General features: G+C 43.6%; 1 protein-coding gene across 17 annotated transcripts in view; it reads right to left on the bottom strand.

Moving 5' to 3' along the window:
* Positions 1 to 27,783, bottom strand: part of BRD4 (bromodomain containing 4) — a 248,487-nt gene that overhangs the window by 81,358 nt on the left and 139,346 nt on the right. For 10 of the 17 annotated variants that reach the window (XM_038378569.2, XM_038378573.2, XM_038378575.2 and 7 more), the window contains 4 exons: positions 24,679 to 24,962; positions 22,941 to 23,306; positions 21,541 to 21,621; positions 20,330 to 20,458 (listed from right to left, as the gene is read on the bottom strand). In XM_038378569.2, coding sequence (XP_038234497.1) covers positions 20,330 to 20,458; positions 21,541 to 21,621; positions 22,941 to 23,306; positions 24,679 to 24,962 — 860 coding nt within the window. Of the gene's footprint in view, positions 1 to 20,329; positions 20,459 to 21,540; positions 21,622 to 22,940; positions 23,307 to 24,678; positions 25,217 to 27,783 lie in introns of all 17 variants that reach the window. The other 7 variants (XM_043506255.1, XM_038378594.2, XM_043506257.1 and 4 more) reach the window with 5 other exon arrangements.

The raw sequence follows: 27,783 nt of genomic DNA, 5'->3' as shown, positions 1-27,783 counted from the left end.
ACCCTGGGTCAGTCATTATCCTCTGAATTGTTAAACAAATACTGGTGCAGAATCTTTATTGCTGGCGAATTATATCAGATATAACCCAAGTTGATTCTCAGATCCCAGATAGTAGGGCTGGCAATTAGAAACACCATCTTTTTACAGGTAAGGGAAATGAGACATACACACACAATGCTATCTAAATTCTCAGAGCACATCCTAACTGCTCAGTCAGGTAAACAGTGGCTGGGATTTAATTTTTAAATAAGGTTAATGTAGAAAGCTCTTCATGGTACAAAAGTCCCAAAAGCCAACATTTAGTTACTGTGACATGCCAGCACCATCGCCATCTAGAGCAAAGGCAGCTGGGGAAACAAGTAAGTTAACAGCAGAAGGGTCCAATATTCTCTAACCCATTTATCATTCAATATGTAAAAACTAAAGCAGGATTCTTTAAAGGGTTATATTTAAAAAATGTAAAAACATGTTTATGGTGAAAAGCCACATATATGCTACCAATCATAATATTAAGTCTGTATTTGTCCGTTAAGCATGCACTGCTCAGTCATATTTTTACATTACAAGCAATCTGTGGCTTGTGCCTCAGAACGATTAAGGGGGTAATTCTGCCTGATTAAATGCATATTTAAATAGCTAAGTCAGGTAGGCCATATGTGAGCAAAAAGACTGCACATCAAAGGCAGATAACTAGTAGTGGGCCACATTACCATGACATCAAGGTTAAAGGCCCAAATCCCAGACCTTACTGCAAGTCTAGCTATCTTTCTGATATTTTAGTTATAATTTCAGAATGCTGAACGTATTAGCGGCCTGGAGACAAACAATTAGGCTATTAGAGGTTTAAGACGGTATGATTTAAGTAATTTCCCTAAGATCTGCAATCTGTCTGGAAACTGGACTTTAACCACAATACCTTTGAAGGAAACAATAGGGACAAGGGAAAAATAGTTTAAAAACTATCTTTTTTGTTTAAGACTCAAGTGCTCTTTGCATGCTGAGATTTTCTGTGCCAAGCTATACCCTGTACTAACACTTATTCAGCACAGACAGTTTAAAACAGGAATTATGCAAATACCCTCTTAACAGTACCACTGCAGTGACTGCTGTCTGCCCTCCTTCTTAGCAAAGGTACAAGCTTCATATCCTAAAGACAATGGTTACATCATAACCAGCTGGTTACAGAAAGCAAACATCACCTCAATTACATTTACCACTTGACCAAGCAACTTGCAATTACACTTTAGTGTGAAACAGGGCACTGAGTCACCTTTAAGTGAAGCACTGACTTAAACCAATGACATAGCAACTGTAAAGTAATTAGAACTTTTAAGAGTCTGATGTGAAAGCCTGAAAGTATTTTTCAACATCTGTCCATTTTGTTTCTTTGAACAATTAACAGCAAAGTTTTTTTTCTGTAAGATTCCAAAAGACAACATAACCAGTGAGGCAGGATTTTAGCAACACTTGAAACAATCACCATACCCTTAAGAGGTTGAAAAAACTGAACTTCAGAGACAGTTTCTTCTCTCACAAACCTTATGCTCTTTCCCTTTGTGAACTCTCTCTCTAGCATAGACACCAAGATGACAAAATCTCAGATTTCTGACTCTTAAGAGGAACAGTTTTGTTTATATGTATTTTCAAGAGCCATAGACTTTTTACTTTTAAAATCAGATAAACAAGTTTTTTACTTAAAAATACCTTTGTGATTCACATTTGAATCCCCTTCACAGAAAGAGTGAAGGATTTTACAAATAAAACAACTTGTGAATAAATGAGATCGAACAAAATCCCTTATTTTCTTCAGTATAACTGCAGCTCTTTTCTTCAACCATATTTATATAGAGAAAGAGTAAATGTGGGTAAAACAAAAATAAAATGGTTAGAAAGGAAGTTTTGAAATAATAAATATGAAGAACAGCCCTAATTAATTGCTGCAAAAAAAAGGGGGGGGGGGTTGGGGTGGGAGGGTGCAAGTTCTCCTCTTTCTCTATGAGACACTTCTGCTGTCAGGTTTTCCAGTACCATCCCTCTATCAAGTTTTGAATGCATTTAAAAAAAAATAAGGCAAAAATTCACCTTCTGCCTGGAAGTTCAACATTTAATCTATAGATGTTGTTTTGTGTACGTAAGAGTTTATCTCTGAACTCTACTGTGTATACAACTTAGATTAAGAAACTCTTTAGCACAGGGCACATGTCTGCTCATCACATGTCTGCTATGCATACTGTTGGTATGAAAAATATTTACACATGTATTTACATAACTTATTTCAACCACTCACCAAATAAAATATGCTGCAGTATAAAAATTTACTATTTAAATATGAAACTATTTTAACACACAGTTAAATAAAATAAATCAACCTCATTTCACAAAACAGCTATTAAGCATTATCAAAAATATTTACACAAGAGACTAATGATTCCTTTGAACAACATACATTTAACAGGACTTTTTAAATAAGGAAACTGAACACAAAACCAACATATGTTTCCTTCTCCTTTGTCCTACCTTAGAATACAGGTGAAGGATCCCAGATATGAAATTTGTACTGACTTATACCAGTCTACTTTGGCTCTTGTACCACACCTGTCACTATGACTTGAATGAAATCCCTTCTTGAAACCTTCCTGCACTTTTAATTCAGTCGCACCTGTCTCTGATCTCTCATCAGTCTTAGCATCAGAAACTTGTACCTGTATGGTTTTTTTCTCTATATGCTTTTTGTAAATGAAAAAGTAATTATAGTACCATTTGTCTTCCCACAGACTTTGTAAACACTACATTTTTTGCCAAAATATTCTCACTGTTGCTACCTCTGGTTCAGCTTCTCAACTTGGTAGCAATGGAAAGTGCACTAGAGCACACGTAACTCCTGGTGTGCATTTACATTTTAACTACTGTATCATTTAGCTTTGCTTACAGAAGGTCTAGAAGATGCAGTGGGAAGACTGTAGGCTCTTGGGGGCAGGGACTGATATTTAGTATGTGTGGACACCTATCACATTAGGGACCCAATCTATTGACCTTTAAGCACTACCGTAATACAAATTTTGATTAATCGTATCATAGGTTGCCACCTAAAACCCTGTCTGCCCTAACAACCAGCACTGTTAGTGGCAAGTTTTTTGGCAAAAAAAGCCTAGAGCAGACAAGGCTCTAAAGATCCTGAAGTGCTTCACACGCTTTACTAATCATACAACCTTCCCTCCACAAACAAATTGCCTCTGCATCTGAGGTATTTAACAATGAAAAGCAACATTTTCACAGCAGGTTAACGCAGAAACTGGAAACTACAATTGCCAACTGGATCAAGTAATAATCAAAACTAAAACAGGCAGAAAAAAAAATCCAATAAAAGCAGCTTGAAGTTGACACAGATTTTGAAGACACTGATACCATCTAGTGGCAAAAATACATTGTTAACCTATTAACAAAAATTCACTAATTCATATTCAAATACAAGTTAACACCTTTATGAACAGCACAAAATAGTGATCAGAAATGGGCAAAGGGTTAACTAGTCGTATCAAAACAGGACACTACTGAGCACAGAGCCACAGAAAGAACCAATTTCTAACATTCTCAGTGGTTACAGACCGACTTTCCATTTTTAGTACGATGTAGACGTCTTAACATGCAATTTACAATCTTATCTATGATCAATCATAATATTCTTGGTTACCAGAGGTCTGCTCAGGCCTAATTTTTAGGCTCCGCCCAAGTAGGGTCAAGTCATTTTTTGACCTGACTTCAACCCTGAGCCTTCTACTCCATTCCCCCGAATCTGAGTTGCGACTGCTGCTACCTCCTGCCTGTGGGGTTGGCACAGAGGCAGCTGCATGCTCTGGTCCTATCACCCATGCTCTGCTGTGTGTACCCTGCAAAATGAGTATGCTGAGGCATCGCAATACCTCGCACACTGCAGCGTACACACAGAGCAGCAGATGGTGGCAGACGGCAGGAGTAAGGTACACAGCTGCTATCACAAGTAACCGCCGCAGACAGACGGAAAGCCGAACCCAACTGTCCCAGACTTGATGCTTGTAGCTGGGTTCAGATTGGGTTGCAGGGCTTAGTACGAAAAACTGTTACTAATCTGTTCCATAACTACTGTTCAAGACGTGTTGCACATATCAATTTCGCTTTGGCAGTCTGTATGCCCAGTGCATGGCCATCAAACTTTTTCCTTCAGCAGTACCGGTTAGATGGCTCGAACTTCCCCTGCTGCTGTGTGTCACTGTGTGCAGGTATAAAGAGCAGAGCTGCCTTGAGCCCCCTCAGTTCCTTCTTGCCATAACTCCAATGAAGAGGGATAGGAGTGTATGTCACGGAATGGACATGTGCAACATATCTCTAAGAAGAGCAGTTATGGAACAGGTTAGTAACCCTTTTTTCTTCAAGTGATTCCACATTTTCATTCCATTCTTGGAGACTCACAAGCCATAAGACAGGAAGTGGGATTGGAATCTATTTCAATAGAGATTTGAGAACAACTTGTTCCCCTCTAGCATTGTCTTTGGGGTCTTAAGCACAGCACGTGGATCATGGACATGTGGACCAAGTTGCCACTACAAATGTCTGCAATTGGGACTTGTGTCAGAAAGGTCACTGAGGCTGACTGTGACCTCGTCAAACGAGCTGTGACTGTCATGGGGAGTGACTTTAGCCAAAGTCATTGCACATACATATGCAGGGTGCAATCCAGAAAGAAATTCTCTGGGTGGAGGAGACCTCTTACCCTATTTGCCAATACTACAAACAGCTGGGAGGATCTATGAAAGTGACTGTTTTTCCCAAGTAAAATGGCAAGACTCTTATGTCCAACATATGTAAATGCTCTCCTACCCAATACCACATATGAGCAGGGAGGAATACTGGCAAATAAATTGGCTGGTTGATGTGGAAAGGGGAAGCCACCTTTGGGACCAATTTCAGATGAGAATGCAGGTAAACCTTGTCCTTAAAGAAGATCATCTGTGGAAGTCCCAACATTAATGCCAGCAACTCCCTTGCTCATTTGGCTAATAATACTGAAGACTAGACTATGTATGTGTTATATAATATATACACACCCACACCCATGTTCACAAAGGCTGAGAGACAGAACTGTTCTGATATAGAACAGAATTCCAATGACTATCATGGACGGTAAGAAGGAACTGAGAGGGGCTTCCTTTTATAAGAACTATAAACCAAATTAACAAATAACAGGGCCGGCTCTGCAGTTTTTGCCACCCCAAGCAGTGAAAAAACAGCTGCTGGGGATGGCAAAAGGGAGAAGCTGCCGCCGATTTGCTGCTGTGGTCGGCGGAACAGAGTAGCTGCTGCCGAACTGCCGCCGCCGCCAGGACAGAGGAGCTGCCGCCGAATTGTCGCCGCTGCAGAAATGCTGCCTCCCCTTTCTAACTTCCGCCCCAAGCACCCGCTTTGAACGCTGGTGCCTGGAGCTGGCCCTGACAAATACTATCTAAAGACTTGGGAAGCGTGGAGAGCAAGCAGAGCAAGACTCCACAGTTCCAACGACCGTCATGGGTGGTAAGAAGGAACTGAGGCGGTGCCGGGTCGGCTGGGGTATATATTGAACGTGATGAAAGCACCACTCCAGGGGGCTCCACAGCCAACCCAACGGGTGTTGCTAGGGGAAAACTTTCTGACAGCCATACACGCAGTGTCCACACACCTAATTGGAATCGATGAGCAAGCACTCGAAGAAGAACTGCATGTAATGGTGAATGGGGGGGCTCAAGCTGCCAAGCGAGTACTATAGAGGTAAAGAGTTTCTGATAGCTGTGTGCACCAACATCAAGAGTGGAATGCAAATGTGCAGTCACTCAAGGAACTATGTTTGTTTGCATACTATATAGATGACTTTTATGAAGTCTGTTTTTTCTATTATACACAGATTAGTAGTCAGTGTTACAAGATTTTACACACTCAGTCTTAACTTTAGCATTTCCTGGCTTCCGAGTGCTTAACTTCGCATATTTTCTTAATGTACTTTTTTGCATGGAGTTTCCTAGCTAAAATTATTTGTATTGAATGTCCAAGCAAGCCAACAACAAAAAAATAAAAAACAAACAGTTAGCTACCTTTTCCTAACTGCTGTTATTCAAGATGTGTCGCTCATGTCCATTCCATTCTAGGTATGCGCGCACCCACGTGCACAGTTGGGAGATTTTTGCCTTAGTGGTATCTAAGGGTCGGCTGTAGTGCCCTCTTGAGTGCCACGCTCATGCATTGGTATATTATGCGCTGCCGACCCTACACGCTCTCAGCTCCTTCTTACCACCCATGACGGTTGGTTGGAGTGCCTTGTCTTGCATCGCAAGAGCATTAGCGGTTCTTGCAGGTCATTGTTCTGTCTCCCTTGTTGTTAGTTGCTAGGTACTTAGTTAGACCTTTAAGTTAAGCATTAGAGTAGTTGTGTAGGAGTTAGAGTCCTGGCTGGGACTTCGCCAAGGAACGGGGCATACCCTTTTCCCCAGGTTTTAAGCCATGTTCATTGTGTAGCCAGCTGATGCCCATTAGTGACCCCCACGAGATGTTTAAAATGTTTGGGGGAGTCCCACAGAAAGGATAAGTGCAGGATCTGCAAAAACTTTCAACCTCAAACTCAGAAGGAGCGGGATATCTGCTTAAGAACCCTCCTCATGGAGCTTGCGCTTCGTCCTACCTCGGAGCCCTCTCAAATCGGACTCCAAGCCTGGTACTTCATAGATTCATAGATACTAAGGTCAGAAGGGACCATTCTGATCATCTAGTCCGACCTCCTGCACAGCGCAGGCCACAGAATCTCACCCACCCACTCCTATGAAAAACCTCACCCATGTCTGAGCTATTGAAGTCCTTAAATCATGGTTCAAAGACTTCAAGGAGCAGAGAAGCCTCCCTCAAGTCAACCATGCCCCATGCTACAGAGGAAGGCGAAAAACCTCCAGGGCCTCTCCAATCTGCCCTGGAGGAAAATTCCTTCCCGACCCCAAATATGGCGATCAGCTAAACCCTGAGCATATGGGCAAGATTCACCAGCCAGATACCCAGGAAAGAATTTTCTATAGTAACTCAGATCCCATCCATCTAATATCCCATCTCAGGGGATTTGGCCTATTTTCCCTGAATATTTAAAGATCAATTAATTACCAAAATCCCATTATCCCATCATACCATCTCCTCCATAAACTTATCGAGTAGAATCTTAAAACCAGATAGATCTTTTGCCCCCACTGCTTCCCTTGGAAGGCTATTCCAAAACTTCACTCCTCTGATGGTTAAAAACCTTCGTCTGATTTCAAGTCTAAACTTCCTGGTGGCCAGTTTATACCCATTTGTTCTTGTGTCCACATTGGTGCTGAGCTGAAATAATTCCTCTCCCTCTCCTGTATTTATCCCTCTGATATATTTATAGAGAGCAATCATATCTCCCCTCAGCCTTCTTTTAGTTAGGCTAAACAAGCCAAGCTCCTTGAGTCTCCTTTCATAAGACAAGTTTTCCATTCCTCGGATCATCCTAGTAGCCCTTCTCTGTACCTGCTCCAATTGCTACTTCAATTTGACAGTCCAACTCCCATTCTTAGTCCTGTCAGAAGTGCCTGCTGAGCATACTGGCTGTGACATTCTGAGTTCCAAGGAAGGCAAAACAGCTGAGATCTGACTCTGATCGGCTATATACCAGTTCCATAACTTTCTAGCTTCAGAGCACAGGAAGGGGAATCTTTCTCCTTCGGTGGTTGATATCAAACATGCAAGCCACATTGTCTGTCATGATTGTGATTGTTTTGCTCTTGATGAGGGCAAGAACTCAAGGTAGGTAATCCTTGAGTTCCAACAAATTGATATAGAGCCAGTTGACTGAGGTGACTACTTGCCCTGAGTTATGCAACAAACAGCGATGCATCCATTGTCACACTTATTATTGGAGCAGGTTGGATCAAAGGGACACCCACACAGACATTGCATTAATCTTTCCATCAATCCAGAGAGTTCTTCACCTGGAGGGGAACCTTAACCTGTTTGTCCAATTGGTCCCTCTGAATCAGCCCTAAAAGCAGCAGAGGTGTAATCTTGCATGCTCGGTCACAAAGGTGCAAACTGTCAACTGACCCAGGAGCTGCAAACAGTTCCTTACTGTAGTACAGAGACTTCCTTGATTTGTCCCAACCAGATTTGACAAAGTTACAAATTTGTATGTGGGGAAAAAAGTCCCTGGCTACCAACGAATCCAAATATGCCCCTATGAATTGTATTCTCTGTACAGGGGCTAATGTGGATAATTATTAGCCCCTCCGTACTGGGGCTAATGTGGATAATATATGTTAATGTTAACTGGAGACCCAATTCCTGGAAGAGAGAGGAGGCTCTGGGTGGAAGTTAATACTGGTTTGTAAGATCAGCCCTGGACTAACCGGTCATCAAAATACTGAATGACTAAAATTGCTTCTCACCGAAGGTGAGCAGCTGCTACTGCTAAAGCCTTTAAGAATGCCTTTGGGGCTAAAGAAAGGCTGAAGAGAAGTACCCGGCACTAAAAACAATCCTGGACCATGGTAAAGCACAGGTATCCCATGTGCAGGATGTATCTCTAGATGGAAATAGGCCATCTGTAGATCAAGGGCTGAAACGTAATCTCCTGCCTTCAGAGAAGAGATTAGGGCTGCCAGAGCCACCATCTGGAACTTTTTTGAGACTTGGCACAAAAATATACTTTGAGGAAAACCTCTTCCACTGTGGGGTCTACTGCTCCTTGTCGCAGGGCTGGTACATCCAGTCACCTTTTGGGGACGGGGGAGAAGTGCTTTACAGCACTGTGGCTGAGTCAATAGCCCGGCCCTTGCTGCCAGGGCAGCGCGGCCTCGCGGCCAGAGTCAATAGCCCGGCCCTTGCTGCCAGGGCAGCGCGGCCTCGCGGCCAGAGTCAATAGCCCGGCCCTTGCTGCCAGGGCAGCGCGGCCTCGCGGCCAGAGTCAATAGCCCGGCCCTTGCTGCCAGGGCAGCGCGGCCTCGCGGCCAGAGTCAATAGCCCGGCCCTTGCTGCCAGGGCAGCGCGGCCTCGCGGCCAGAGTCAATCATATGGGTGAGCTGGGCCACCACCCCGGGGTGAGTGGTGGCCAGGGTAGGGGGACCTCTCCACCGGGTCCCCTCCCTCTCCACCAAGTCCCAACCCAGGGCCCTGTTGGTGGTGGGGTTGCCCGCCACCAGGTCAGCAGGGATCCTACCGAAACACGCTGAGCTAGTTTCTGGTTCTACAACCAATTCCCCATCAAGTTTCCCTGGGTCACTTCCTGCAGTTTGCCGTCTCTGGGTCCCCATGGTCTCTCCACTCCCTGCGGCATCCTGAGCCTGAGGGTCGGGGTTTGTCTTTGTCTGGCTGGCCTCTGCATCCTGGAGTGCAAGTGGTCCTCACACAGGAGCCAGCACTGCACTTCCTTCCTCACCAGTGGTCAGCCCAGACTGAGCAGCTCTGCTTCCTTTTATACCCTGTCTCCAGCTGGAGCATGCCCAGTAGAACTGAGGGGGTATGGCCTCCTCAGCCCAAAGAAAAGGATTAACTGCTGCTGCACCGGGGCAGTGCTGGTACACCGAAACAAAGGAGGGAGTGTACTTCTTGGCTCAGTATAATCTTGTTAGGGGGTCCCTGAAAAGGATGGGGAAGGAGAGTGGAAGGGAAAAAGGGACAAAGTGGATAGTGGAGCCCAATGTTATATTCTCCATGACACACGTGTCTGCTGGAAATGGGAAAGGCAGTCTCCAAAAGTGTGGAGGTGGGCAAAAGGCCATTGCTTGCAAACTAGAGGTGAGGGAGGAGTTGAGCCCTTGACCATCCTGTCAAAATAGCTGTTTCAAAGATGACTGGGTACTTGCTGACAGCAGGTGGGAAGCTTTTTCCCTCCAGAATCTCAGTCTCTTTCTAGCGAGTTTTGTGAAATCCAGAGAACTACGTTGGGTGTGATCTTTGGGCAGTTTGAGACCCCCTAAATCTCCTCTTTTTTGTAGGAGTACATATACCCAGAAACCTCAACACAGACCCAGAGTTCTTCAGCATGTGTGGGGACTTGTCTGTAGTTCCTGAGAAGAGCTTCTGATCATCAAACCTCTCTCAGGAACCCCAACAGCTGGAGCCATGACACCCTGAGCATGACAACTGCTGTGGAGATGGATCTAGTGGCAGTGTCTGCAACATCCAAGAATGCTGGGAGAGAGGCTCTGGCTAATAACTGCCTCTCCTTAAGGATAGCCTGAAAGTGCTCTCTATGCTCTTGTGGAAGATGTTCAATAAAGGTTGCAAACTTGCTGTAAATTCTTGTGAAGTCGTACTTAGCCATGACTGCCTTATAATTTGTGATCCAAAATTGAAGGGTTGCAGATGAGTAAGCCTTTCGCCCAAAAAGGTCTATCCTTTTCTGGTCCTTGTCATAAGAGGTAGACCTGGAATAATGCTGTTTACATGGCTCGTTTACGGCATTCAACACATGGGAATTAGTTGGAGGATGGCAAAACAAAAATCCTGAGTCTTATGGTAACAATATTTTTCATCTGTCCATTTACAAATTGCCAGTATAGTGCCAGAAATTTGCCACACAGCCTTTGCTGAATCTATGAGATCTTCATTATTGGGTAGCGCAACTTGGGTGGGTGTCACTGACTGCAAAGTGTCCAGGAGCTTGTATTGTGAGTCTTTAACCTCCTCAAGAGGTAACTTGAGGGTGTCCACCATCCTCTTCACAAGATCCTAGAATCAGCAAAAAAGGTCAACCATCGATGGTGATGGAAGTAGGACTACCTCATCCAGAGACAAAGATTAAACAGGGGTTTGAGGGGTAGCCTTGTTGTCCACCCTAGCCCTCAAAGGTCTTCTGGTGTTGGGGGTTTGGTGGAGGAGAATGTTTGACTCTAGTCTTCTGGTGCAGTAGAACCAAAGGTCTAGAAAATTGCTGCCGATACGCTGCCAAAAGACGCAAGTGGCCCATATAGTAGATGGGGTGGGACCGATCCCAGGACTGATCCCGCTATCTCTGATATGGACGAGAATCCTTATGGGTTCCTGTAAGTATGGTTCCACAATCTCAGTTCAGGCTTCTTGGTGCTAAAGTAATGCAAACAAACAAACAAAAACATGGAAGACTTCCTTGCATGGAATGAGTCAGTTATGTTCACCAGTCTATCAACACTTTTTGCGCTTGTGAACCTGCTTCAAGTAGAACAGTAGTCAAATTGACAGTGTTCAAAATGTTCTCCAGCCAAAAAGCCTATAGACAAGTGAGGTGTAACCAATTTTTTCTTCGCTTAAAACAAAGGATTGAGCTCTGCCCAAAAAAACCAGAATCCAAACTCGTAAGTTTCCAGAAGTTGGTGAATTTTCATAGGAAACACTTGTAACCCACTATTCAGCAATAAATAAACCCCCATAAAAATGCAAACAAAGCAGAAAGCTATTTTAAAATCTTGCCTGGAAGGATGTAATTGATATATTTTGGTGCATATCAGAGGGAAGACCATTCTAAAATTGCAGGCACTCAATGGAAAAAGACCAGCCTCTCACTCCTCTGTTACACAACAGGACAGTCAGCAGACTTAACACTGCTCATTTCTAGTGCTACACTAGAAGGCTGGGCACAAACTGATCTTCAGATTGACCCAAGACCTTGTCATGTAATTGTTGGATCCATCTATGCAGTATTGTGCAGTGAAGACTGGGTAGGGATCTGATAGAGATGATTTAACATGGATCCCTAACATCACTTCAAAGCCTGAAAGGAGGAGTTCCATGCATCTAACTTTTCACATCTTCAGAATTTAGTCTCATTCTCCTAAGCACACTTAGAGGACACAATTAATGTGAAAATGCCCAGAATGCCAAGACTGGGAGGCCAGGACTTCAAATAAATTACTATAGGAAGCAGGGAGGAAGGAGAATAGTGATCTCCATGCAGTAATAGCCTGCAGCCTGGTACAGCACTCATATACCAAAGCCCTGATGTTTAGAATGGCGAGCTGTAATTTAAATTTCCTTGTGCTAGACAAGTGCTTCCTACCAGATATACCAGCATCACTGATGCTTGCAGGTTCTCTGTGGTGAATCCCTCAGTTCCTCCTTAAAACATATCTTTCTCCTTTTAACAATTTTAACAATGTTTTTAAAAATTGTAACATGCTGTGTAAAATGCTAAGCAGATCACTGGGTTGTATGGAAATTCAGAGCGTGGCTTTGAGCATTGCTGTAGCTAGACAGTTATGATGCACTGACAAGGAACTTGAGATGTTACACACAGTGTGATGGTGCACAGCCAAAAGAGCTAATGCTCCTTTGGGCTACAGTACTGGATTCTTTATCCAAAGCCACACAGGAATAGAAGGACATATATATAGCTTGAGTAAATGCAGCATACAGCAGCAAAAGTGACAGGAATTGAGATACATGAGGAATATGAAACAGACATTAAAAAATGGCATATAGGAAAAATTCCCTGCATATAAGACAACCATTTCTGTGGGTGGTATTGCCCTGTACACCATACTTTCAAAGACAGTTTGTAATCCAACCCTTACAAAATGCTTCAACGCCTGATGAATGGGCAAAGTGCTTTCAGATTTTTTCTCCTCTTGGAAGGAAGATGAAAACTTTACATGTTTCTGGTTCACATTTACATTTCCTTCATTTACATCAATAGCTGTAGCTCACAAAAGCTTATGCTCAAATAAATTTGTTAGTCTCTAAGGTGCCACAAGTACTCCTTTTCTTTTTATCAATAAGTGCCTGACAATTCTCCTATATAAAATCGTCTCCAAGGGAAGGGAAATGCAGGAGCAAGACCATGAGATAAGTAAGTTGCAGCCAAATATAATTCCCTTTTAAAAGCCATCCTGACAAGCTGTCAGTCTGGATGGATCTGGTATTCACAGAAAAGGCTAGATTAAGCAGAACATCCAAGTATACCAATATAGTACAATGTACGGGGCAACACAATGGAGTACCTTTCATGATAGTTATAGGAGGCCTTCAATATTCTGTTCTAAGCCCAGAAATATCCACAAACTACATGCCAAAATGCCCAGTGCAGAGAGTGCACGTGTGTGTTTTCAGCCTACAAAATGAGATGGCACAAGGGAGCACACCACCCTGGGAAACTTGGGCTCTTATTCTGGATCTTCTTCCTGTTACTGTGGGGCAGAGCTCAAGCTATTATGCAAGAGTGTGAAGTTACTGAAAGATAATTGACTGTTCCTGCACAGGCTATTGGAACTAGGAGAGTCACTCCAGCTACTCTGAATACGAATGTAAACAGACATTTTCATGGAATACTGAAGTTTCCATATTGAGTGAAACACTTCCCTTCTGTAAGCTACACTGCTATTTAAAAAAGCCCTACATGCTGCACGAATGAGTGGAGAGCTGCACATTTTAATGAAAGGCTCTGACACAAAAGATTACCGAATTTTGATAAAAGATTACTGTGACGGCAACACAGTACTCAATACAAGAAAGTTATTTATAAAGCTATTTGCTTCTGAGGCTTTATAAGATGGGAAGCAAAATAAGTTTTCGCTTCAGTTAAAGGATGGTAAACAAAGTACACAGTTACAGAGACCAAGGAGAGATTACTCACATTGTGCAGGAACTACAGTTCAAGATATTTCCCTCTCACCCCCCTTATGGGTGTTCAACTTCAGATGCCTCCCATGAGGTTTAGATCAGAGAGTTTCGGCAGCAGTGCCCATTTGTCCCACACAAGCGCTCCTGATGGCCTCATGCCCTGTACTGAGATATAGAGCTGAACGGGCAAACAGTGCTCTGGTATGATTTTGGGAAGAAGATTGGAAGATGAATATCCAGGAATATTAATGGCTAATACAGAATTCAAAACATACCTTCAGTAGAAGGCTATGATGGGGTTGTAATGAAACTTTCTTCCTGAAGAATACTGTAAAGGGAGGGTCTGCGATTATCAACCCCTTTCGCCAACTCTTTTGGCAGAAGTGACGGCCACCAAGAAAGCAGTTTTCATGGCCAGGTGAAGATGGGAACATGCAGCCACCGGCTGAAAGGGGACAATTAAGGACCAAATTTAGTTTAGGGGCAGGGGTGAAAGTAAGTTGAGTGACTTACCGGTACTCTGGGGCCAGCTCTGTCCCCTGGAAGGGGTGGGACCTAGGGCGGAAGGGGCGCGGTTGAGGGGGTCAGAGGCAGCCCCAGCCCACCCTTTAAGGTAAGTTCCCCCCCCCACCGGGGTAGCAGCAGCAGCCCGGTGCTCCAGGGGCTATTTAAAGGGCCCGGGGCTCCCCTCTTCTACCGCCCTGGCCCTTTCAATAGCCGCCGGAGCCCTGGGGAAGCGGCAGGGCTCCAGCAGCTATTTAAAGGACCGGGGCTGCAGAGGCAGATGGAGTCCCGGGCCCTTTAAATAGCCCCTGGAGCCCCAACTACAACAGGGCTCTGGTGGCTATTTAAAGGGCCCGCAGCTCCCCTGCTTCTACCTCCCCGGTCCTTTAAATAGCCGCCAGAGCCCTGGAGTAGCGGCGGCGGGGCTCCAATGGCTATTTAAAGAGCCCAGGCAGTAGAAGCAGGGGAGCCCCAGGCCCTTTAAATAGCTGTCGGAGCCCTGCAGCTGCTACCCCAGGGCTCCAGCAGCAGCGCTCTGGAGGCAATTTAAAGGGCCTGGGGCTCCAGCCACTGCTGGGAGTCCCAGGCCCTTTAAATTGCCCCCTGGGGAAGTCGGGCTGCCCCAGTATGGTGCACCGGCTCTTGCCAGTACTTCGTACCGGAGCGTACCAGCTTACTTTCACCTCTGTTTAGGGGTGAGCTCTATACAATGGAAAAAGGTTCAACCTCTTAATGAATTTTGCTGTCCTGGAGTGAGCAAACACTGAGAATCCCTCAACACAGCAATGAAAGGTCATTATGGCTGCCATGTGAGCTTTACTGAATTCCTGGAGAGTCCTGACTTTTTCAATTCCAACAGGTAGTCAAGGACAGCAAAGAGGGAAGAGTGAACAGGCAAAAACTGCTGCCCAGTACAACACTGGTGAAATCTCTTACATTTCTGAAGGCAAATGTTTCACAACATATCTTTCTGCTGTTTAACATCACCGTTATACCTCTGCAGAACAGGAAGACGTTATCCCCAAGAACCATCAAAGAACCTAGCTCTGAGATGAAAAATTCCCAGGTTGGGATGAAGAGTCCGACCAGAATCCTGAGACAGCAAGTGGGGAGATGACAGAAGACTCAATAACAGACAACAAAGACAAATCAGGTAAGGATACCACGCTTGACTTGGTCACTATGGGATAACAAAAATGACCCTAGGTTTGTCTTGTCTGATCTTGTTCAACACTCTCAAGATCATGGCTGTGGGAGGATATGCATGGAGAAGGGGCCTTTGTCCAAGGAATTAGGAAAGGAGTCTGCTGGGAAGAGAGGACCCAGCCCTCCTCTTGAGTTGAATTACTTGTACTTCCTGTTGGTGGGGGCAATAAACAAGTCCATCTCTGGAAACTCCAGGGTCAGAAAATGCAATTGCGGGTCCACAAGTCCAGCTCCCAATCGTTATCTAGGGAGAAGTGACAGCTGATATTGTCAGCCATGGTGTTTTATATACCTGGAAGGCGAGACTGAAATAAGGACGTGATTGGTTATACATCAGTTCTATAACTTCTACAGCACAGAGAAGGGGGGGGATCTTGCACCCCCTCCCTCCTGACAATTGATGTAGAACATGCTGGCTATGCTGTCTGTTATGACTTTGTAGCTATTTCATTCCATTAATCAAAGGCAAATCCATGAGGCATTTTTGACGTGTAAGAGACACACTTGGGTGGACAATTTGCCCAGAATGGTGAGAGTCCCCAAGTGTGCCCCTGCACCCCATCATCGATGCATCTAATGTTATGGAGATATGAGGCTGGATGAAAGAAACACCTGCACAGATATTGGATGGCTCCTTCCACCAACTGAGTGAGTCCAGTACTTAGGGAGGGGAAGATACTAGATTGTGCTTGTTCAGGCTATAAATTATCCTTAGCCATTCCTGGACACAGCAAAGATGTAACCTGGCATGTTATGTTACAAAGGTACAAGCTGCACGTGTTCTGGCAGTTGGAAGCAATGGTCTTCCCACTGGTCACCATGAGAAAGGCACGAGGCTCTTGAAAACTGTTAATCGGTGGCACAAAGATTCCAATATGGCCACTGAGAAGAGCCATTAAGCACAGAAGATGGCATCCAATGCTGCTCGTATCAATGAGAAGGGACATGGATTTGTCTTGCCCCAAGATCCTCTCTTTCCGTAAAGGTGTCAGGGAAGGTGACAGGTCCTTGCACAAAGATTTGGGAATCTGAAGAGAGGTCCTCATTATTGTCTATAGGATAAGCTCCACCTTGCTCAGAAAGTACTGGAGAAGCGGGCAGCACCAGGGAAAGATCTAATCCTGGTAACCCTGTTGATATTAACAGGCACTCAGTTCCCATTGAGAGGGGAGACTTCAGCTCTTCTGAGACAAACAAGTCTCTTGAATACCTAAATTCCTGTTTCAGAGTAGCAGCTATGTTAGTCTGTATCCGCAAAAAGAAAAGGAGGACTTGTGGCACCTTAGAGACTAACAAATTTATTTGAGCATAAGCTTTCATGAGCTACAGCTCACTTCATCAGATGCATTCAGTGGAAAATACAGTGGGGAGATTTATATACACAGAGAACATGAAACAATCGGTGTTACTATACACACTGTAAGGAGAGTGATCAGGTAAGATGAGCTATTACCAGCGGGGGGGTGGGGTGGAGAGGGGACCTTTTGTAGTGATAACCAAGGTGGGCCATTTCCAGCAGTTGACAAGAACATCCGAGGAACAGCGAGGGGGGGTGGGGGAATAAACATAGGGAAATAGTTTTACTTTGTGTAATGATCCATCCACTCCCAGTCTTTATTCAAGCCTAAGTTAATTGTATCCAGTTTGCAAATTAATTCCAATTCAGCAGTCTCTTGTTGGAGTCTGTTTTTGAAGTTTTTTTTGTTGAATAATTGCCACTTTTCGGTCTGTAATCAAGTGACCAAAGATACTGAAGTGTTCTCCGACTGATTTTTGAATGTTATAATTCTTGGCATCTGATTTGTGTCCATTTATTCTTTTATATAGAGACTGTCCAGTTTGGCCAATGTACATGGTAGAGGGGCATTGCTGGCACATGATGGCATATATCACATTGGTAGATGCGCAGGTGAACGAGCCTCTGATAGTGTGGCTGATGTGATTAGGCCCTATGATGGTGTCCCCTGAACAGATATGTGGACAGAGTTGGCAACGGGCTTTGTTGCAAGGACAGGCTCCTGGGTTAGTGGTTCTGTTGCGCGGTGTGTGGTTGCTGGTGAGTATTTGCTTCAGGTTGGGGGGCTGTCTGTAAGCAAGGACTGGCCTGTCTCCCAAGATCTGTGAGAGTGATGGGTCGTCCTTCAGGATAGGTTGTAGATCCTTGATGATGCGTTGGAGAGGTTTTAGTTGGGGACTGAAGGTGATGGCTAGTGGCGTTCTGTTATTTTCTTTGTTGGGCCTGTCCTGTAATAGGTAACTTCTGGGTACTCTTCTGGCTCTGTCAAATCTGTTTCTTCACTTCAAGAGGTGGGTATTGTAGTTGTAAGAACGCTTGATAGAGATCTTGTAGGTGTTTGTCTCTGTCTGAGGAGTTGGAGCAAATGCGGTTGTATCGTAGAGCTTGGCTGTAGACAATGGATCATGTGGTGTGGTCTGGATGAAAGATGGAGGCATGTAGGTAGGCACAGCGGTCAGTAGGTTTCTGGTATAGGGTGGTGTTTATGTGACCATCGCTTATTAGCACCGTAGTGTCCAGGAAGTGGATCTCTTGTGTGGACTGGTCCAGGCTGAGGTTGATGGTTGGATGGAAATTGTTGAAATCCTGGTGGAATTCCTCAAGGGCTTCTTTTCCATGGGTCCAGATGATGAAGATGTCATCAATGTAGCATAAGTAGAGTAGGGGCATTAGGGGACGAGAGCTGAGGAAGCGTTGTTCTAAGTCAGCCATAAAAATGTTGGCATACTGTGGGGCCATGTGGGTACCCATAGCAGTGAAGCTGATTTGAAGGTATACATTGTCCTCAAATGTAAAATAGTTATGGGTGAGGACAAAGTCACGAAGTTCAGCTACCAAGTTTGCCATGACATTATCGGACACAAATCAGACGTCAAGAATTGTAACATTCAAAAACCAGTCAGAGAACACTTCAATCTCTCTGGTCATTCGATTACAGACCTAAAAGCGGCAATTCTTCAACAAAAAAACTTAAAAAACAGACTCCAATGAGAGACTGCTGAATTGGAATTAATTTGCAAACTGGATACAATTAACTTAGGCTTCAATAAAGAATGGGAGTGGATGAGTCATTACACAAAGTAAAACTATTTCCCCATGTTTATCCCCCTCTGCCCCCCGCTGTTCCTCAGACAATCTTGTCAACTGCTGGAAATGGCCCACCTTGATTATCACTACAAAAGGTTTTTTTTCCCCTGCTCTCCTGCTGGTAATAGCTCACCTTACCTGATCACTCTCCTTACAGTGTGTATGGTAACACCCATTGTTTCATGCTCTCTGTGTATATAAATCTCCCCACTGTATTTTCCACTGAATGCATCCGATGAAGTGAGCTGTAGCTCACAAAAGCTTATGCTCAAATTAATTTGTTAGTCTCTAATGTGCCACAAGTCTTCCTTTTCTTTTTGCTAAATTCCTGTGTTATCAGGTGGATTTGTGCTGAGAATGAGGGATGTTCCAGAGTCTGTACCAGGTTGAGACTTGCTTTGATGGGTCCTGTCTAGCAGAAGTCATCTTTGGTACCAATGACAACTCCTTTGGAAGTACCAAGGGACCCTGGATCACTTGTCTAGAAACCGAAGGCAGCACAGGATAGCCTGTCGGTATAGCCCTTCTGGAAGCAGAGAATTTAGAGTCTCTGCTGATCGATTCATGCTTAGGTAGTACTGAGTATAGCTTTGATAACAAGGTATGGTTGTTACTGTGACTCTTTGAAGGGCTCGGAGTCTTAGAAGACCACTCAATATTACAGGAGCATGGAGACTCAGAAGTATCCAGTCTGGGACCTGAGATCTCTGACAGTTAATTTCTGAAAAAAGAAAAGGAGTACTTGTGGCACCTTAGAGACTAACAAATTTATTAGAGCATAAGCTTTCGTGAGCTGTAGCTCACGAAAGCTTATGCTCTAATAAATTTGTTAGTCTCTAAGGTGCCACAAGTACTCCTTTTCTTTTTGCGAATACAGACTAACACGGCTGCTACTCTGAAACAGTTAATTTCTGAAGAGACTGGGGCTTTTTTTGAAATAGGCTCTTCATGAGGAGAACTAGAACTCCTCTTTTTAAGTGCCTATTTGGTACCCTCCAACATCTTTCCCTGAGAAGTTGGGGGGAAAACTGGTGCAGAAGCTGATGAGACACTATGCTCACTCAAAGGCTGATGTACAGGGGAGTATCGTAGCCTGGATCTGAAGATGGGAGTGCTCCATTGTAGAGAAGCTTGAATCTAATCTCCTGTTAAGCTTTGATCTTAAAGGTTGAGTAGGTATTGTGCTTTTGAGGGATATGAACGTACCCCAGACAGTAACTGTACTGGTAATGTCCAGCACTGAGTGGGACAGATTCCTGAGATGCGAGACCTTACTTGAATCCCAGAGATCCGGGCATACTCCGGCGACAAGGCAAAAACCCCCACAGGGAACCCCTCAGGCGGGGAGAAGGAAAAGCACTGAAAAAAGCTCGCCTCAAATGAAGCGAAGACATTATAAAATATAACTTGTAGAAGTGAATAATTACACTATATTAAAAATGAGATGAACCTAAAGCAAGCTTCGAGCAACACTAGAAGCAGGCATGCTAGACACTGTCTCAGGCTGTGGGTGGCTTGTCACACAGCTCTACTCATAGTTGGGACAGAGAACAAGGATGTCTGGAGTTCATGCATGGGCTTAACAGGCACTGCTACTGAAAACCTCCAATCAAAGATGCAAGGGGTGCATGCACACCTGAAGTGGAGTGCCTATAGGGACACTACTCAAAAAAGAAAAAAAAAAAAAAAAAAAGTTACCAGTTCAGTCTGTTCAAGATGGCATAGCAACTACAGTTCATGCTAACACTGCAAAGTGGAAGATTTGCTTTTGAAAATTTAGTGTACCATTCTGGTATATTTTTGTACTTCAATTTATTTTACTTTTAAAAGTTTAGGGTGTAGGTTATGCTAGATCATTATGAAAAAGTTTCAGGTACGAGTTCAAAACAGAAAAGCACTCTAACAAAGCTGTTTCTTTACCTGCAGTTTCCGTGCCATAGCTACCACCTCATGATCAGCAGGGTTGTATTTGTAACAATTGGAAAACATCAATCGGACATCTGCTGCAAATTCCTGAGCATCTCTGTATTCCCGGTTCTCCAGTTTAGACTAGAAGGGAAAACAAAACTCCACTATCAACAGAGCAAACAAAACAAGTTACTGAATGGACAAGAAATATCTTGGATCTATGGCATCCATAGAGTTCTGGGCTTCCACCTATATCTAATCTTTGCCAAATGGAACACTGCTTTGGAAACTTTCCAGAAACCTGAGATCTGCATTTGATTTACATAAAATGGAGCAGATTACAGTCATCCTGAACTATAACATGGAGGTGCATCCAAAAGACAACTACAGAAATAGCATACAATGCAGCTAAACTGCTGAGACCAAAATGGAACATTGTATGCTGGAGCTGGTATTCCTTCATAGAACATCCCTCCATAATAATGGGCAACTGCAAGCTACATGGGAGGACACGACTGATCACATGTGACAGACACTTTCACTGCCGACCAATTCAACCGACAGTATGAAGGAACTAATTCACTAGATTACTGGTCCCCATGACCATGAACATCATTACCAATCATGATTCAAAGTTTTGTTTGAAAACAATAGGCTAAAACTTCACACACGCATCTGAAATTATTTTTTAAACAAACATGTTTTTAATCTTTGAATCACTTTCTTATAAGAGAAATCACAAACTGTCAGTAGCAGTTAAAGACATTGCACGAGTGGGCTTAGTCCAGCATAGCAGTGACAGTTTGAGGAATTGGGACCACAGGATAGTTCCTCCTTCAGGTCAGCAGGAACCTGGAAGCATTCAAGAAGGCAATATGCTTGGCATTTTTCTGTCAGACACAGGGAACCACATCCAACTGGCTGTGGCAACATAGGATTTTTGAGAGTGTAGTGTGGGAATAAATCCCCCAAGGATCTAAGGATGAATCTTATCCCCACCCCCGGGGAAAAGATAGAGCTCGATTAAAGAAACAAAGCAGTTGAACTGTGCAGGCTTAAGTCAGTCCAGAGTGAGACTATCTGCCATTACAAAACCACAAGCCTTAAAATAAACTCCCTGCACAGCAACTTCATTTTATTATGAAGTGAATGTAGTGGTGTGAAGCCCTGACGTGTGCAGATCTCAATTTATCGACAGTTGTCCACACCATCTCATTATATACCTCAATTTTTGTCTGAAGGAGCCAGAGGTGAGGATAGTTCTGTCTCCATGGCTCATTCAATCCTTTGCCTCTCTGCTGTGCCTGCCAACAACAAGGCCAAAAGTGATGGTGTTTTTTTGAGAGGTGGACACCTGACCATCAGCAACTGGAACAAGACCCACCAATGCATTTCATATAAACATAAAACAGTTGTCATGGGCAATGATTTTTGCTCACAACCAACTTGAACTAAATTTCAACCAGTGACCTGGAATAAAGAACTTTGTTATCCCATTACCAATGCTTCAGCCATCCAGATCCTCTCTGTACTTGTGGCTTTTCAGAACTTCCTAGCTGGTTTTTTTTTTTTGGTTAGATTATTGGTTTGATTAGAGAATACTACAGAACGCTCAAAGTTATTATGCATATTCAGAAAAAGGGGAAATGGTACCAGCTCAATCTTCAGCACAGGTTTTAATTATTTAATTGAAGGAAAAACAATACTCCTTCATTCACTTCATACAAGCCAAGTTCCCAGTGTAATCTCAATATGGGTTTGGGGGAAGAGAGAAATTTGTCTCTTTCTTCTGCTTAAAGTATTTTAAAAAAGAAGTCTGAGTTGTGTGAATATTAGCGCTCAGAGTTAAATTGATACAACCAAAGAATTCTGCAGTTTAAAGCGATATCCATGATGAAGTTATAAAATGACAGTGCTCCCAACAATGAATTGACATTTTCAGCAGAGATATGGACTGCTTTGCAATTACTTCTCTTGGATAAGCAACTCTCAAATAGTCCATGAGAGGGAGCTAGCTGTGTCCTCACAACAGAAGGCTTTGATTTAGATGCTCTGGAAACACAGTCCTTTAAATTAAGCAGAACATTTCCTTTAAAGGTGAACAGCCAATGTGGTGGTTTGTTTGTTTTTGTTTTAAAGAAAATTCCCCTACTACAGCAATCTGTACTGATTGAGCCCATTATCTTGGCTAAGGGTATTCAGTGTAGACTGCCATAGTAGAGGACATTTACTTTTTAAAAATGCACAGGCAATTTAAAAAAAATTTTTTTTTTTTTTTGAAGACCCATTCTGGAAAGAGGACTGTCTTCTTTTCAGGACCTGTCACTTAGAGTAGCACACTATGGACAGATCAGAGACTCCACCTACCAGAATTCTCAGGTTACACAGAGTGAATGGTTATTTGATTTCAGACAGAGTCCCAGAGAATATTCCTTTTTTTTTTTTTTTTTTTGCGCAACACACTTTTTTGGTGGATATCTACAACACACCATGTTATGCATGCAGCTGCACACGTATGCCCACATACATGAATTGGCATGTAAAACAGACTGCATTTCCCCAGGGAAGTTATTCCTCCTGCACAGTCTATTTTTTTTTTTTGGCTATGTGAAACTGAGCTTACTTTGATTGTGCTCAGATCCATGGGATGTTTAATGATATCACAATAATCATGCAGTCCCAGTGCTTCCACGTCCACAGGTTTGTAGAAGGGCCATGCGTAGGCAGCATGCTTCTTGGCAAACATCTCTTTGATGATGCCACTGCAATACTTTAATTGCTCAGACACTTTGTTACTGTTACTCTTTTCTACCACATGCTGCTGAGAGTCCGGAACATCCTTCTTTGGAGGTTTCACTGGCCGGCTGCTTTCCCTTCGTGGACCCATCTTGGCAGACTTGGGTTCAGTGGGCAGCGAGGAGGATTCGTGAATTGGGTCCATTGTTGTTGGCGTTGTGGTGTCTGCTTTCCTCTTCACTCCTTTTTTTGTCTGTAAAAGAAAAAATACAACAGCATTATAATATTTTATTTAGTCTTGTGCTCTTTTGTTACTATTGTATTCACAGGATCCACCTCTGGTTGTATATTAAAGTCTAACCACTAAATACTCAGATGAGATGGAACTAAAAAGTTAAAAAGCTTTCTATAAATATGCATGCTAGAAGCAGTTTGTACTGAGCCCTCAAAAAAATGCGTAACTACAAATTATCTTTATTATATTAGCAAAAGGTCAAGAGGATGGTTAAATGAGAATTCAAAACCTTTTACTTAAGAACCATGTTAGGATCAAGAAAACCACTTAGGATTCATTTCTACAGCTTGTGTAGTGTTTACAGAAGCCCAGATCTTGGATTATTTTGGCTGAGTTGCTGAATGGGATTTTCAAAAGTACCTAAGGCAATCAGGTGACCAACTCCCATTGAAGGTTCATACAACTTGGGTACCTAACTCTGCCAAGAACTTTTGTAAGTGGCACCTGACATCCACAGAAGTGCCATGTCTCAGGAAAAAAAAAGTGGCAACCTTATTGATGCAATGATATAAAAGGTATTACTCAAGATAAGAACTATTAGTTAGCAGGATCTGATCTGCTGAAGATGTATGCCAAAATTTTCAAAAGCAACTAGTGATTCTGGGTACCCAACTTGAGAGACGATAAAGGAGCCTGATTTTAATGGGTGGGGACTTGGCTCTTTTTGAAGAGTAAATTTAAATAATGTTATGTTGCGCATCCAAAAATTGAGGCACCCAAAATTACTAGTCACTTTTGGCTAGCTTAGCCACAGTGACATAGCTTTTCAAGCCAGATGGCTTTCTTTTCCTTGCAAAGCCTAAAAATACCCAACTCTATTAACCCCAGTATACAAGGGTGTTGGCTAAATGTTTAGTAGAAATTCTGATGGGCAAATACTGTTCTAGTCAATTACTTTGCTATGGTCAACAATCTATGGAAAACAGATTCTACTTTTAATTGATAAGGACAAGTGAGGCAGAGTCTTCGTGGTTAGAGAAGAGGACTGGAAATCAGAACTCCTAGACCCTAATCATCATTCTATGATTCTGTCCTTGACCTGCTGGATGACCTTGGACAAGTCAGTCAGGTGGGATTTTCAAAGGCAAATAAGGAGTTAGGAGCCCAACTCTCCTAAATGCTCTTGAAAATCCCACCCTTCACTTCTGTGTGCCTCAGTCCCACCTCTCCAATCAGTAAAAATCTGTAAAGCAATTTTAAACCCTAAGATGAAATGGACTTCCCAGTGAAAGTTTTAAAATAGTCATCCAATAAAATCTTCTGTTCTAGAGAGGAAATTGAACACAAAGAATCCTGACTCATTAACTCCACAGAGTCCTTATTTACTCACCTTCACAGGCTGTGCAGTTGTTGGGATAACAGGTGGGTGTGCTTGAATGGGCTGGGGAGCGGGGGTTGGGGGAACAGGAGGTGGGGGAGGAGGGGGAGGAGGTGCAGGTGGCTGAGGAGGCACCACTGTCATTACTGGCGTCTGGACAATAAGGTCAGGGGTCACAGAAGGAAAGGAATGAGTTGTTTGCACAGACTGAAGATTCTGTTGTGGGGCCTGCGTCTGAGATGGGGATGATGCTTGAGTTACGTTTTGTACCGTAGATGCTCCTGGCTTGGGTGTAACTGTCAAAAAATGAAGGAATAAAGAAGGGCCACACTTAATGCTTCAAATGTACTCATTTTGATCAGGCAACATATGCATATTTCATAATGGTCATTATTATTTTTTAAATAGTTGCACTTGGGTAACAATACTTTAGCGCATCCTTCCCTGAGTAATCAAATTCAGGATAGGTACTAATCAAATTTTTCATGGTCTATTTTAAGTAGAATCAAGTCCAAAGACACACTGCCCTCAAAGGGGTCCCTGTCAGAGCCTGGGGAGAAAGAAAAGGAGTACTTGTGGCACCTTAGAGACTAACAAATTTATTAGAGCATAAGCTTTCGTGAGCTACAGCTCACTTCATCGGATGCATTTGGTGGAAAAAACAGAGGAGAGATTTATATACACAAACACAGAGAACATGAAACAATGGGTTTATCATACACACTGTAAGGAGAGTGATCACTTAAGATAAGCCATCACCAGCAGCGGGGGGGGGGGGGGGGGGGGGGGGGAGGAGGAGGAGGAGGAAAACCTTTCATGGTGACAAGCAAGGTAGGCTAATTCCAGCAGTTAACAAGAATATCAGAGGAACAGTGGGGGATGGGGTGGGAGGGAGAAATACCATGGGGAAATAGTTTTACTTTGTGTAATGATTCATCCATCCCCAGTCTCTATTCAAGCCTAAGTTAATTGTATCCAGTTTGCAAATTATTTCAAATTCAGCAGTCTCTCGTTGGAGTCTGTTTTTGAAGCTTTTTTGTTGAAGGATAGCCACTCTTAGGTCTGTGGTCGAGTGACCAGAGAGATTGAAGTGTTCTCCAACTGGTTTTTGAATGTTATAATTCTTGACGTCTGATTTGTGTCCATTCATTCTTTTACGTAGAGACTGTCCAGTTGACAGAGTGGAAATCTGTCAACTTCATGAAAAAACTCGCACAGATACAGACAGACATCATCTTCCTCTCCAAATGCAAACAGATGGACATCATACCGAAAGGACTGAAGGTAAAAAATCCATTACAATCTACATACCACACAAACTATGCTGACAGCTTGTGCCACACACTCTCAAAGAAACTGCGGAACCACCTGATCAACATCCTCTACAGCAAACAGGGAAAGATTAAGAATGAGCTCTCAAAACTGGATACTCTCAAAGAACCAACCTTCCACACAAACTTCCTCGTGGCTGGACTTTACAAAAACTAGACAAGCCATTTACAACACACACTTTGCTTCTCTACAAAAGAAAAAGGACACTAAGCTATCTAAACTACTATATGCCACAAGGGGCCACAACAATGGTTCCCGTAACCCACCCAGCAATATTGTTAATCTATCCAACTATACTCTTAGCCCAGCAGAAGAATCTGTCCTATCTCGGGGCCTCTCCTTTTGCCCCTCCACCCCCACGAATATGATACAGTTCTGTGGTGACCTAGAATCCTATTTTCGACGTCTCAGACTCAAGGAATATTTCCAACACACCTCTGACCAACATATTAACCCACAGAGACCTTCCTGCCAACACTACAAAAAGAAGGATTCTGGGTGGACTCCTCCTGAAAGTCGAAACAGCAGCCTGGATTTCTACATAGAGTGCTTCCGCCGACGTGCACGAGCTGAAATTGTGGAAAAGCAGCATCGCTTCCCCATAACCTCAGCCATGCAGAACACAGTGCCATCCACAGCCTCAGAAACAACTCTGACATCATAATCAAAAAGGCTGACAAAGGAGGTGCTGTCGTCATCATGAATAGGTCGGAGTATGAACAAGAGGCTACTAGGCAGCTCTCCAACACCACTTTCTACAAGCCATTACCCTCTGATCCCACTGAGAGTTACCAAAAGAAACTACAGCATTTGCTCAAGAAACTCCCTGAAAAAGCACAAGAACAAATCCGCACAGACACACCCCTGGAGCCCCGACCTGGGGTATTCTATCTGCTACCCAAGATCCATAAACCTGGAAATCCTGGACGCCCCATCATCTCAGGCATTGGCACCCTGACAGCAGGATTGTCTGGCTATGTAGACTCCCTCCTCAGGCCCTTCGTTACCAGCACTCCCAGCTATCTTCGAGACACCACTGACTTCCTGAGGAAACTACAGTCCATTGGTGATCTTCCTAAAAACACCATGCTAGCCACTATGGATGTAGAAGCCTCTACACCAACATTCCACACAAAGATGGACTACAAGCCGTCAGGAACAGTATCCCCGATACTGTCATGGCTAACCTGGTGGCTGAACTTTGTGACTTTGTCCTGACCCATAACTATTTCACATTTGGTGACAATGTATACCTTCAAATCAGCGGCACTGCGATGGGTACCCGCATGGCCCCACAGTATGACAACATTTTTATGGCTGACTTAGAACAACGCTTCCTCAGCTCTCGTCCCCTAATGCCCCTACTCTACTTGCGCTACATTGATGACATCTTCATCATCTGGACCCATGGAAAAGAAGCCCTTGAGGAATTCCACCAGGATTCCAACAATTTCCATCCCACCATCAACCTCAGCCTGGACCAGTCCACACAAGAGATCCACTTCCTGGACACTACGGTGCTAATAAGCGATGGTCACATAAACACCACCCTATATCGGAAGCCTACTGACCGCTATTCCTACCTACATGCCTCTAGCTTTCATCCAGATCATACCACTCGATCCATTGTCTACAGCCAAGTGCTACGATATAACCGCATTTGCTCCAACCCCTCAGACAGAGACAAACACCTACAAGATCTCTATCATGCATTCCTACAACTACAATACCCACCTGATGAAGTGAAGAAACAAACTGACAGAGCTAGAAGAGTACCCAGAAGTC

Source organism: Dermochelys coriacea, chromosome 20 (assembly GCF_009764565.3).
Source record: "Dermochelys coriacea isolate rDerCor1 chromosome 20, rDerCor1.pri.v4, whole genome shotgun sequence".
Lineage (NCBI taxonomy): Eukaryota > Metazoa > Chordata > Testudines > Dermochelyidae > Dermochelys > Dermochelys coriacea.
This window is presented reverse-complemented; position numbering and strand designations above follow the sequence as displayed.